Source organism: Anser anser (assembly GCF_964211835.1).
Source record: "Anser anser genome assembly, chromosome: 2".
Lineage (NCBI taxonomy): Eukaryota > Metazoa > Chordata > Aves > Anseriformes > Anatidae > Anser > Anser anser.
This window is the reverse complement of record NC_139721.1, coordinates 2,453,631-2,467,639: the sequence shown is the minus strand read 5'-3', so window position 1 is coordinate 2,467,639 and position 14,009 is coordinate 2,453,631. Positions and strand designations below refer to the sequence as shown.

The following is a 14,009-nucleotide window of genomic DNA, read 5'->3' as shown; positions in this document are numbered from 1 at the left end:
GTATATGATAGAAATTATAAAATAGGCTACAGCTTTTCTGAGAGCTTGAAAATGCTGTAGCCTGTGAAGATTCAATGAGAAAAAATGTTGAGTGAGGGAAAAAATGGCGAGAAGTAAGAAAATGATGGCAATGCTGCTTTCCAAAGAGTGATTTTTCTGGTTTTTGTTGTTGTTCCTCTCTAGCTAATTGCATCTTTTCCTCCAAAAAAAATGCCCTTTCCCTTGGTTCAACAGTCTGAAAAATGTGTTGAATTAAAAACGCATTTCAATTTATTTCAAGTGGGATGGAAAGTAAAAGATACTCTTTGTCAATACCAAATCACAAAAAAATTACACCATGTTCCTCTTGCAGATTTCAGGCTGGTTTGTTCTTGGCCTTCCCACACTGGCTTCTCACAGGCTGCTCATTCTGGGAGGGGGGAGATGCTGTGCTCAGTTGGCTCACTCACTTCTCCAGACCTCCTTTGGAAAGGAAACTTACTTCTTCTGCTTTGGTTGCAGTGCACGGCACCTGGGACGAGTGGTCTCCGTGGAGCCTGTGCTCTTCCACTTGTGGGAGAGGGTACAGGGACCGGACCCGCACGTGCAAGCCCCCGCAGTTTGGTGGGAACCCCTGCGAGGGCCCGGAGAAGCAAACGAAGTTCTGCAACATCGCACTTTGCCCAGGTAAGGCAGTTAGAGATTCGAAGCCTTCCCTCCAGCAGGTCTCCTGGCCCCCAAAGATGCCCACAGGTGGGTCAATGAAAGCTCTGTAGCTGTCAGTCCCAGCTGAAGTATCACACGGATTGATCTGTTCCAAAAAAGATCATCTATATGGAAAAGAGACATTGGAAGAGCAACCAAGAGGCACCTTCTGGGGATATTCAGCTGTTTTAGGTTTGGATTTGTCCTGTGTAGTAACTTACTAAGGACACATTACGTGGGATGGATCTGGACTGGCTCAGTTATCTCTAACATTTCCACGAACATCTCACATTTCTCGTTTATTATCCCCAGTGGATGGTTTGAAACCGTGGTGCCCAGCTAGGCTTGATGTGCAGGATTAAGTGCTTTTCCTACTAGTTGCATGCCTGCCTGGATTTCATTGTCTGTTCAAGTTCTCTCTGTACTGGATCCTGCCTTGGGCAGCGAGATGAACTAAAAGACCCCTGAGAGCATTCCCTGATGTATTTTTCATACTTTTATGAACTTTTACCCGTCACCTAAATTTTACTTCCAAACGCCTCTCTCTGATTTTCTGTTTGAGACACCAGAAAGAAACCTCAAGATAAAATGGTTTCTGCTCACTGGAAACCCAATTGTGCTCCTGTGGTTTCCCTCCCCTGAACCAGAGAGGCCCTGGGTTTACCACAGAGCCTCCGTTAATTTAGCTCGGGGTTTCCTGGTGGACGCAATCAGAACACAAGGGAGCTCCCTAGCACGCCTCCCCTCTCCCAGAATAATGTCAACTGGCACTTTTCAGGTTTAATGAGAATCATTATGAGAAATTATGATGTCCCCGGAGGAGGAGAGGGACTGTGGGAGTGATGAGAACTTTGTGAAAACATTTGTGAGAAACCTCCTGGCATTTTCCACCCGGATTTCACCCCAAGTAACTATCCTTGGATTCCTGGCTGCCGTCCAGAAGGCTCTCCTCAGAATAAGGATATCCCAGGCATCAAATTGGCTCTGTCATAAAAAGACAAATTGAAGAAGTCAGACCTGGCATTGCTTGGGTAATAAAGCATATCCTGAGTTAATGTTGAGCCATAATTAATTTAAATGCAAATAAATATGTGGATACGCTGTCTCAAAAAAAACAGGGCGGGGGGGGGAGGAAAGACAGGCAGCCCAACAGAAAAACTTCAGCTCTAATTAATGCCACAAAGGCAATCAGTGGCTTTGCCGTGCCAAATGAGTGCAGCGCTGGGGGACTCATTGAAGCACAACAATGGGCGCTGCTCAGTGCTCGACACGCCAGACATCCGTATCGCTCCTTCCCGCCCCGCTCGGAGGATTTATTACTGCAGCCGATAAAAACGCTTTGCTCAGGGACAACAGAGCTTTTGTTCCTCCGGAGCAGCAGATATCGCCGGCTGAGTCCCAAGTTCTTCGGAGGAAAAGAAATAAGGGGGAAGACAATGGCAGTGTCTGCGCAGGCTGCACAAAGCAGGCTCCAAGGAACTTCTTTGATGGACTCGTTGTGCGGTATGGTGACAGCAGTGAATGGTCTTTGATGGGTTTATGATGGAGATCCCCCAGTATCTTTCCCAAGAGACGTCCTTACGTCAGTGCACGTGGCTAGAAATACAACACAGCCATCTCGACTTCCCCATTTTTAAAATATTTTTACAATTACAGCCCAGGAATAAATGAGCTTTCATCTCAAAGGAAATGTCCTGCTTGCTCTCTCCCAGTGAATGAGCAATTTATGGATTTGGCTCTTATCCATTTTCCCATCTCCAAAAGCTCACAGTGGTGGTAGGATTCCAACCACCACCATCATGGTAGGATATGGAAAACAGAACTTTTTTTTTTTTTTTGGTAAAAACAATATTTACTTTGGGAATTGCAGTACCACCTTTCGAATATCGGTGACCAGTGGTGATGGGCAAGCACTGTCAGTTCATGGCAACCAGCAGCACTTCCTCCAGTCTAAGGAACTCATTTACACCTGGTAGGACCTACTCTATGGGTTTTGGGATCACTTGCAGAGAGGAATCAACCACCAGCCATCACCTCTTGCATTTTCCCTCTTTGGGGCTGATAAGCGTTGACACAGTAATTTGAATTATGCATGATGAAAGCATCAAGTTTGGATTGCTAAAAATGGGCACTTTTTGGAAGTACCTTTGTGCCTGATTTTCTGACCTTCTGAGTTCACGTGATACCATCTGAGTTAACAGTTGCTCATTTGGATATTTTGACATTTTCTCACGTGCTTGAAGACAGAGCCACTCAACTGCAAAGGGGATTATTTGGGGCCGTGCAGAGCCTTGCAGATGACACAGGGGACTAGGCTGCATATATTTTTCTTGGTCTGATAAACAAAGTGAAAGAAAACAAGCTGCAATCTACAGCAATGTGATGCAAGCCAGAATTCAGACTTTCCTGTGATTCAGTTGTGTTTTTTTTTTTTCTGAGTGAGAGCTAACAGTTAATGAGAGCTAAACAGAGCATGATGACCACTGCTAATGAGAAAAAGTGCTCCAGGAATAGCAGACTGGGTGATAGATCTGATGATCAGGGACCAATTAGAGTGTGAGTGCCACACTTGGGAATGCCTCACACCGTACCACACTAATAGGATGTATTCATGTTTCTTTCCAAACCTGTCCCTATCATAACCTCTCTTTTTCCTCCTTTTCCTATTTAATTATCAGAGATGTTGCTGTGTAGAGATACATCAAGCCTGTCAGTGTTAATTCAGCTGTGACAGAAGGGCATTGACCACACACGTGCACTCTGCTTGTGGTCTTCTGTTGGAGCACACCTTTGTTCTGAGAATTTCCTGGCTGGCAGAGTGAATTCCTTTCAATAACAGTGTGATTTGAGCTTGTGCTTGAAGGGCTTCCTCTGCAAAACAGAGCATTTGGGTGCTTGAGGAACCAGACTCATGCACTGCTTTGGACTAGTCATGGTGAAAAACGGGTTCCCTCAAAAAGTAGATTGACCAAAATGGGAAATAGAACCATAAAACCATAGAATCATTAAGGTTGGAAAAGGCCTCCAAGATCATCTGGTCCAAATGTTCTGGTAACAGATGGATTCCTTCAAAATTTTCAGTGAAAATATGATCCACGCTCTCTATTTTAAGGTTATGTTGTCACTGGCAATATTAATAGTTTGGAGTTTTATATTGGAATATGTAATATCAATAATGTCAACTTTTCTGGTGTTATGAACATAAAAATCATTGTGTTATGGTGCTTGCATCCTGGCAGGACATTACATACCAGCCAGAGGTTGCAGAGGGTCCCAAGACATTGCCATTGTCACTCTTGCTTGAGCTTTTTCTTGATGATCCTCTCCCTCTTACACTCTCTGTGAGTTTGTCCTCCCCTGCCTCAGTCCCTTGCAGGCACAGGCCAGAGACTCTTGTACGTGCCTCCTTCCAGAGGGAGCGATTTTCACATTCCGCTTTGTTTTCTCTCTTTGGGCCACTCAGTGGACGGCAATTGGAACGAGTGGTCGAGCTGGAGCTCTTGCTCAGCCTCCTGCTCCAACGGCACCCAGCAGCGGACGAGGGAGTGCAATGGGCCCTCCTACGGGGGAGCCGAATGCCAAGGGCACTGGGTGGAGACCAGGGACTGCTTCCTACGCCAATGCCCAGGTCAGTGGACAACGACTTTTCCTCCCTTTCTCAGGTCATCCTTCTCTGCAGTCCCAGGTAGGCTTTTATAACCCCCCCCTCCAGTTTACCCTGGGGAAATGTTGCATAGTTTTCACCAGCGATGCAGTAATAAGGAGGCTGTGGATCATACCTACAGACCATGCAACCCAAAATCTATAGCTGGCAAATGCTCCAGGAGACCCCAGACAGGTGAGTAATTATCCATAGAGAACATGTCTTTCTGACTAATTGGGTCAGCTGGTGTGAGAAATATTCTTGCCTGAAAACAAGGCTTAGATATCTAGAAGTCGTCAAGATTAATCAGGACCAATATTTCTTGCCATGCATTCCCTGGCACTTTTCCTGGCTCTCCTTGGGTGCTCCGTCCCCATTAGCCCATAAGATTGAGGAGTGGACACCTGAGATGTCACCAAATAGAGCAAGAGAGGTTGGTGCTGGCCCTTTTCTTCGATAACTTCCTTCCACTGCTTGGAGAAGAAGAGAGGGATCTCTCCCACCCTCTAGCAAGGAATTATTTGACCTGAGGTGACCTGTTAACTCCTAATTAAAAACCAAATATGAATAAGAAGACTTAGGTTCTTCCTCTGGTTCTGTCACTGAGTTGTTTCTTGTCTGTGATGAAGCAGAGGAGAACATTTTCCTACCTTGCAGGCTTGTTGTGAGGGCTAATTAACATTTTTATAGTGCTTTGATAAAGGCCATTGTTAATGCAAAAGAAGTAGTATTTCCACTGAGTCTGTAAAGATGCTTGGAGAAGATACCAGGAAATGAGACAACACCTTAGCCTCTTGCAAAAGCTCTTTCCAAGGTACGTGAAACCGTAGTTTAATGGAAATGGCTGGAGCGGGGGTTATTTGATGTTTCTTTATGGTTTCTCACCTGGGGGGGGGGGGGGGGGGGGGCTCTGCTGATCCCTTTGTGCCCCTGGGCCTGAGGTGTGACTCTCTGGTAAAATCCATTTCCATGCATACATCGTGCATCCCAACCAAATTTCAACTACGGACTTTGGCTGGTAGATGTGGCTATCCAGCAGGTTGAACCTCTGCTGGTCCTGAGAGCATCTCATTCCTTAAAGGGCTGCCTCAATGAGTAAGAGGATGCACTGATTCTGTGTCTGTTGAGGATCAGACAAATGATTCAAGACAGGAGACCTCCCTTCACGCCAAGCCATGCTCTGCTCATCCTACCTTTCAGTGCTCGCCTTGGGAAGTTGCCTCCTTCCGTTGCAGATGATGTCGGGGATGTTTCAGGCTGTTTCTCTCCTCTTTTCTTGTCTCCAGTGGATGGGAAGTGGCAAGCCTGGGGCGTGTGGGGCAGCTGCACCACCACGTGTGGAGGTGGGACCCAGCGACGTGACCGGGTGTGCTACGGGCCCTTCTTCGGCGGAGAGTCTTGCCAGGGCCCCAAGGAAGAGTACAAGCAGTGCAATGACAGGAGGTGTCCTGGTATGTACCCCAGACTCCTCACACCCTCCTTCACACCTGGGGGGATGGGAATTTTGGGAAAGGGTGCTGAGCCCCGTGTCAAGGAGCTGAATGCAACAAGGAGTTGTGATCGCTTTTGACCCTGCTCATTACCCAGGCACAAAATTCTTGCTGAAGCCAGTGTGACCATGCTGATTTCAGTGGATGTTTGATAAGTCCCACTGGTCTAGACTTCGTATTTTTCATTTTTTTATTGCCATATAGTCATGAGAGTGAAAGAAACTTTCAGAGCAAAAATTGATATCAGACTTTTGAGCCCATGAAATATTTGAGTGTGGAGGATGATGCAGTGTTTCCCACCCTTTACCTAGCCTCTGGGAGACCCGCATGCCACTGGCAGTTTTTAAAAAAGACAGATGTGTACAGATCCATCAGAGCCTTGCTCAGTCTCATCCTTCTCCAGCTACAGCCATGGGAACAGCATCCAGTTGAGAGAAAGAGTGTAAAAGCCCTGATGGAGGAAAAGAGAGCTGTAGGGAAAAAAAAAGGGGGGGGGGGTTTAAATGAGAAAAATAAGCAGAAGGAAAAACTTACTTTGGAATGCTTCTATCTGTCTTCCATGCAGTGTAAAACAACAGGCTGGCACACCATTTCTATTTTCTTTCTTAGTCTGGGTTGAAGTCCCTGCTGGTGAAACTGCTGGTGGGGAATCAATGGCCTGCGTGATGTCAGCAGGCAGACTGCATCGATCATAACGGGCCCTGATTTTTGACCGAGAGGGCAATTAATTGTCGGAGCCGCTCAGTGAGCAATGGTGGAGATTGTCATGGTGGTGTCGTGGCTGTCCTCATGACGAGAGGGTGTATCCCAAAAAAACCAGGCTGCAGCTCGGCTCGGAGGTAGCGGATTTGGTGCAGATACTTTTGGGGATGAATGTGTGATGGTCAGGACATCTGACCCCCGGAGCCTCATGCAAACTACTGAAGGCAGATGAAAGCCAAAGCACCTCAGGACAAAAGTTTCACCCAGTTTAGCCAGAAGATAACAGCACATTCACTCCTCGCAGCTCCGCTGTAATAAAAGACATCACCTCCCCTTACAAGCTGTGCCTCTCAATTAGCGGAGGCGGGTGAGAGTCTCTCCTAACTCAGCCGTAAAGCTCTCCTTTGCCACGGAAAGGCTTAGCACCAGGTCGTCTGGTGGTGTCTACAGAGCGATGCAGATTTAGTTCAGCTTCAGCGTGTGCCAGCTGGGGCCCTGGCAGAACAAGCCCAATCTTTTCTTCTGTGTCCGCAGGGGCCGATGCCTGCATGGTGCTCAAAAGGAAAAGGCGCTGAGCCCTGCTAGGGCTTGAAACCAGAAGGGTCTTGCTGCAGTTGTTAATTTGCAGGGGGAGGAAAAGGCGGGGAGCTGTCAGAGGCTAAAAATAAACCCGCTCGATTTGTTCTCGAGAAAGTATCAAATGCCGGCATGATTTGATTTGAACAGAAGAATTGAGCTTAATTGGGTTAGTTATTAAAATCTCCTGGTGCAAATAGGTTACTCTGGCAAAAGGGATATTGTTATGAAGCAACATCAAGAAAACGAAAAAATAAAAAAAAAATAAAAGGATTGAATGATTCTCTCCTGGCCTGGGAATTGCTCCTGCACTCACTAGCAAGAGCCAGACAGTCAGTGTACTTCTAAAAAGCATCTCTGATCCACAGCATCCCTCAGCGGCCCCCAGGGAGACTGCAGGGGTGCGAGCCAGGGCGGCTTTGAGAGGTCAGGGAATGAGCAAGGGGAGGTCAGATGCGAGCTCCCTCTCTGCTTTTAGACATGCTGTTACACGCTGAAGGTGTTAGAAGCTTCCCACCCCATGTCCCAAACCCTCCTATGGACAACAGTTCCCAGTGGAGGGTATGTGACCACGGCCAAACCACTGGGCCAGGAGTTTTGTTTTCATCTCCCTGCCCTGCTACAGGCTCTGTAGGTGGACACATGCTAGTCACAACTGGGTGGCTTCATCTCACTGTCCTACAGCTCCTTGCCAACAGGTTGGAAATAAAACTGCCACTTTTCTGCCCATTTTCTGCCTTATCTACTGAAGTCATGAGCTGCTGGCACAGGGACTATTTCTGCATATGTACCGAGCACAGCAGGGATCCCGCTTGCCCTCTGGGATTTTATTATAATAGTGATTACTCAAAAGGGAATTTTAAAACAGGAGGAAACATCTGTTTTCAAGCAGGGAGCATAACTTGTTCATTATCAGCATCTACTAGATGCACTAGGGAGGAATCTGTATTTGAAACGCAGCTGGGGCTGGAGACACACAGTCTTGGGGCTTGACTCCAGGAGCTGCGATACGTAGGCAGCTTGTTGGGTCCTCTCAGAGTTCTTCAAAGCAGCAGGACTTGTTTTGCCCATAATCTTGGGTTTGAGCCTTCCCCACAGCCAGTTTGGTGCTCTGGCTAGTTCCAAAGCATCTGCGGGGTATGGCCATCCCCAGGGATTTGCTCCTGGTACAGACCCTAAGTCATCACATCTACATGAACCTTGCCAAAGGAGACCTTCAGGGTTATCCTTGCCCAGAAGATCCCTTGGGAGCAGCATGACAACTCCAGGCCCCCATCTATTGCTTTATGGCAAATGTACGTTTTCCCTGCAACTTTGGCACGTCTCTACTGGCATCACTGGACCTTGGCATGGGCAGCGCTTTCCTACATGGGAAGGAAGCTCAGCGGGCAGCTGCCCAGCTCCACGGCTGGTTGCCCTTGGCTTTGAGTTTGGCTTTGGCTTTGCAGCTGCCACTCCTGGCCAGACACAGGCATGCTCTCAGCTTTCTCTTCACTGGTAGATTTAAATGCACAGTAAATAAATATGTTACTGAAAACTATTAAATATAATTTTCCCTTTCCCCATCCTCAGGAGTGATAAATAGCTTCAGCACCCTACTCGTGGTTCCCTTCATTTAACAGAACACCTCCTTCTGTGATGGATGCACTTCTGCAGGTCCCACAGACTCTGGAGCCAACTCACCTCTACTCAGAGAAGCATCCAAAAACCTTCTCTTTCCAAAGAACTTTTTCTGTAATGCCTCTAAACATCTTTTGCATATTTCTGCAGTCCTCCTGGACTCTGCAGCAGTGTTTGGAAAGGAGCTGCTAATGCAAATTCAGCCTGTTGGTTCTTCTTCCTGTGTCCTTGGATAAAATGGTAACAAAGTGCCTGAATGAAGCCCACCCAGGGAATATATCCACTTTTTTTTTTTTCCTACTTATTTTTTCCTTTGCTCCTACGGCAACTTATGTATGAAGAGCCTCTTTTTAGCCACATCCAACCCAAAACCTGTGTAGTGACCCTGAAGGATGGAAGGAATCGAGTTTGGAGCCTTGAGGTTCACCCCCGAAAGCTGGACATCTCACCTTGAAATGAGAGAAGAAAACTCTTTAGCAAAGGTTGTCAAGAGCAGCTTTTCTCCGAGGCAGGGCAGGCATGTAAGAGGACTTTCCTGGGTTGTTACAGATGTATTAATGAGCTGATCCTCAGGCTGGTCAGAGTTTGCAGACAGGCAAAGCAAATCCCAGAGGGGTTAAAGTGGTTTTGCCATTTTTCACCCCACAAAGCTCTTCCCTCCAGGCCGTGCTCCTCTCTTTCCTCTTTCCATCCCCATTTCCACATCCCGCCTGAGGAGGAGGCTTTACCAACAGAGTTTTTCCTTCCTTGCAGAACCCCATGAGATCTGCGACGAGGAAAGCCTTGCCTCTGTGGTTTGGAAAGAGACGCCTGCTGGGGACGCCGCGGCTGTCCGGTGTCCTCGCAATGCCACCGGTAAGGATGTCTGTGTGCCTTGGCTGGGGAGATGGCCCACCTGCCATTCATCCTTCATCCTTTTCCTCTTAGATGAGGACAACCTGGATGTGGGAGGAGAGGATGAGCAATGGGCTAACTGCCCTTTGCTCGAGGCTAAGCAAACTCTCTCCAGGTTTTTGTGGTTCCTAACTATTTAACAGCAACCCCTTGATACATATTAGACGCTCTGAGGTGGCTTCCCATCCAACCACTGCCTAATCCTGGGACAGCTTCACTATCAAGGGCTGCTGTGGTATGTCCACCCAATTGCTACAGATAGCTCTACAGAAGCAGGCTGGGCTTTACAAGTCCCCTAGTCTTGGGCGTCCCCACTGACCATAGTAGAAGCTGGTATCTAAAAGCAGAAAATCTGAAATGCATTGCCAACTCACACTTAGATGCTTTCCACTCCTGCTTAGGAACCACATCAACTCTCTCAGCTTATATTCAGGTGCTCTGGCCATGGTGGTGGGAAGCGATAATGCCTGGGCATCCTGGAGTTATATGTTGTGGCTGCAGCCACGTGTTCCCCAGGGAGTGGAAAGCAGGGGAGAAGGCTCCAGGAGGTGTTCTGGTGGTGGAGACTGTCCTCTGATGGATGTTTCTTACTCCCAGGCAGGATCAGAAATGGGGCAACAGTGTCCATAATGAGTGTAAAGGTTTTATTCTGTTTGAGTGAGGTTGTTGGACACACAAAACCCTGCACCTCTCTGATTCATGCACCCTGGGAGGGTCAGAGTCATTCCAAACACTAGCCCAGAAGAAGGTCCATATCCATAGGACACTGAACCATTTATCAGTAGCAATGGGATCATGGACCCAGCAAAGCCTGCTTTTTGGAGACTCTCTAGCGGCAGTGTAATTGCTTCGGCAAGACGATTCCTGTCCACTGTCTCCTCGCCGATACGCCTGTTCCTCTGCATTGCGAACGCATGTGATTGCCACCGCACAGCCCACTGCAAGCTGATGCTGAGGAAAGTCCTGGGGGAGGACTGCAGGCAGCTTTCAGAGATTCTCAGCTGATGCAAAGATGGTGCTGTTGGATATTTTTGCTCGTTGAGACTGTGTAGGCAGCAGAAGGCATCGTGGCTGGTTTAGCTGCAAGTACCAGACCGTGCCGCCTGGGGAGGCTCGTGGGACTTTCAGAAGCACAAAGAAAGTGCCCCGATGGGCACATTAAACCTTCTTTTGTCATGGCCAGCTGTGTCCCAGCTGTTAGGTTTTGTTTTCATTCGGTTCTCTTTTATTGGCCTGCCCCTCAATAGGAAAATGAAGGAGAAGGAAATGCACATAATCTCTCCCGAAATGCACATAACCTCTCCCGAAATTCACATAACCTCTCCCAAAATACACATAACCTCTCCCAAAACACACATAACCTCTCCCACTCATTTCTCAAGCACTTGCAGATGCCCCTGCTGCCCTTTGTGCTACCAGCATTGACCAGTTCTCCGTGAAGGTGCTCAGCTTTTCATCCAACTACCCCAGCTCCCATGCTCTTTTCTTTCCTCTTCCAGGGCTGATCCTTCGAAGATGCACTTTAGATGAAGAAGGGATAGCTTACTGGGAGCCTCCAACCTATGTCAAGTGTGTTTCTATTGATTACAGGAACATACAGATGCTGGTAAGGCAGACAGACTTCAACACCTGATGAGTTTATGATCCCCCTAAATGTTCTTTACACTGCCAGAAGTACAAAGAAGGAGGAAAGCAACATTTCTACATGAAAAGGAGATGCCAGATCTGCCATGCTTTTGTCTTACTGCTTTTGTCTGCCTAGCTTGTGACACATGGGCTCTCCATGGACAAGGGATGATTCCCCACTGGGTATTTTAATATCCAGCCTGACAGAATCCAGGTCCTACCAGGTCTTCCATATCACATTATCCATAAGAATGACTGTGATGGTAACACTTTTAAATAAGCCACTTATTTTTCATTAGTTTTACAATTATTACTGTGATGAATTCTCCTGTTTCTGCTGGTCTTCTGTGGCTTGCCTTAAAACGGCATTGACTTTATGAGAACTTTTCTTTTCAGGAAGAGGTTCAGTCTGTCCCAAAATAGTTCCAGACTGGTTATAAGAAAACAATGTTTTAGGGCAAATTTTTTCTGCTAGCTGGCCTTAGGTTAGCAGCAGAATAGTGTCTGTGTAGTAGAGTAGCCTCTTCTGAACATACACACAACCTTTTCTTTGTGGGCATACCAAAAAATTGACTTTTGCTCTTCTATCATTTTAAAAATATCACAGGCTTTCAGGTCAGCAGAGATTGTTAGATTCATCTAATCTGTGCTCTGAATTACAAGGAAGGTCACAAACCTTCCCCCAGCAATTCCTTCAGTGAGCTCATTAACTGGGCTTTGACTGTCACTAACGTGTTTGTCATGTTTCCCTCTGCTCCTCAGACCAGGGAACATCTTTCCAAAGCTCAGCGTGGGCTGATGGTAGACGGGCTGTCAGAAGTGATCCAAAACCTTGTGGAAATCTCCCAGGATGGGACCAGCTACAGTGGGGACTTGCTGTCCACCATTGATGTACTCAGGAACATGACAGAGATCTTCCGTAGGGCTTATCACAGCCCAACTTCTGGAGATGTGCAGGTGAGCTGAGTTGCATATCCTGGCTGGCAAGGCTGGGTTGCAGGCGTGTGTGCATGCACAGGGCTCAGGATTCGATTACCTCCTTTTGAGCTGTTTCAGTGCTGCTGAAAAGCCGGGATATTTTCCGCCTGAGCAAAGTGTCTCTGCATGTTAACAAACCCTCCCTTTGAGGTTGGTTCTCCCTAGCTTATAGAGGCAGAACTCAAAAACCAAAGTCACTCTGCACTATTTCAACTCGATAGCACTTACTGGGGAGTCTAATTGATATGAGAGCACTCTTTGGAAGGAAAATCAGCCTAATGACTATAGGTAAGATGATCCTGTGATATTGGGTAGCTGGATATTGATGAGGAAAATGTCTCTGTGCTTCTCACCCTAGGATTTTACTTTCAGCATCTGCATGCAGAGTGGCTACAAGATATGCCCTTGGGATAGGTCATCACTACACAGCTTGAAACATTAAACTGATCCAACAGGATCTGGAAAGGGTGGTAAAGCTAGAGGGGAAAAAAAAATCAATGGTCCTGAAATATCTTGTCTCCTTCCTTCTTTTTTCGTGCTGCATGGTCAAACAAAGGTACTACCATGCATAGCACTCTCTTGATCCATCACTGCTTCTCTTTCCAAGCCACAGAGAAGAAATGACGATGATTCCCTATGCTGGAAAAAATTGAAATAGTAGGAAATGGGATGAGAAGTGATTTATACAAGGCAAGATCATCTGTTTTTAGTCAGTTTCTGGCAGACATCTGTTTAATCTGCTCTTAAAAATCTTCAGTAATAGAGACATTTTCCCAGTCCAGTGCCTTAGCAGGTATAGCAGTTAGAGTGAAGTCCTTGGGAAAAAAGCTTTTCTGCAACCTGCTTTGCTGATAACATCCCTGTGGGCAGAGGCCTGTGAAATGTCCCTGGAGCCTTTGGGAACAGGACCTTGGGAAGGCTCTTGGAGCACAGGTGATGCTCACATGTTCCTTCTGCTTCTCCATGTCCTTCCTCAAGTGGACCACATTTGGCTAACTACCCTTTTTTCTTCTTTTGTCTCCTTCCTCCAGAACTTCGTCCAGATCATCAGCAACCTTTTATCAGAGGAAAACCGAGAGAAATGGGAAGAAGCTCAGCTGGTATGAACCATCAGCACCTTCTGTGAAACAAGTCATGTCTTCAGCGTAGGCTTAAGCCATGACGAAGAGGATTTCTAAGGGTCTACGTGTCTTTTGTCCATGTTGCTTTGTATGCAACATGAATCTGTTCCAGCCACAGACCACAAAATATCTCCATCCACCAGTGCCGTTCTCTTTCGATAACCCGTTATGATGAAAGACACAGCCTGGATGTGGTCAGCTAGGATCAGCTTCAGAGGTGACCACCTCTGAAGGAGTTACTCCCAGCCAGCTGATACACACAACTGGTCTTTTGGGTGAGCTCAGCGCCAGGCTGAGTTATATTTATGGAATAACTCAGGAAGCCACGGGATCTCAGCCCTAAGACAGAGCCTCTGCATGAGTAACAGAAAAAAAATAACAATAATAAAGAAAAAATGGCGGTGAATAACAAATTTTGGATAGTTCTCACAGATAAAGCTGGGTTTGGAGTTGATCACACTCCTGGCTTGTTATAATTCTCATCTTCTCTGCTTGCCAGGATAAAGCAGTGGGATTACACGAGTCTGAGTTTCTGGCTACAAAGATGCAGGACAGGCAGGATTTTCCTAGTTCAGAGCTATGCTCTGCTCACATGAGCTTCTGGTTCGGTTCAGCGTAAGATGAGCAAGGGTTCATTTATATTTTTTACTTTCTCTCATCTCAAGGACTGGGATC

The 14,009-nt window shown here is 46.9% G+C and overlaps 1 protein-coding gene across 4 annotated transcripts in view; it reads left to right on the top strand.

The window, feature by feature from the left end:
* ADGRB1 (adhesion G protein-coupled receptor B1) overlaps positions 1-14,009 on the top strand; it is a 259,845-nt gene that overhangs the window by 126,330 nt on the left and 119,506 nt on the right. For all 4 annotated transcript variants that reach the window (XM_083825567.1, XM_083825569.1, XM_083825568.1 and 1 more), the window contains 7 exons: positions 502-666; positions 4,148-4,312; positions 5,614-5,778; positions 9,469-9,570; positions 11,109-11,215; positions 11,998-12,192; positions 13,245-13,313. In XM_083825567.1, coding sequence (XP_083681693.1) covers positions 502-666; positions 4,148-4,312; positions 5,614-5,778; positions 9,469-9,570; positions 11,109-11,215; positions 11,998-12,192; positions 13,245-13,313 — 968 coding nt within the window. The remainder of the gene's footprint in view (positions 1-501; positions 667-4,147; positions 4,313-5,613; positions 5,779-9,468; positions 9,571-11,108; positions 11,216-11,997; positions 12,193-13,244; positions 13,314-14,009) is intronic.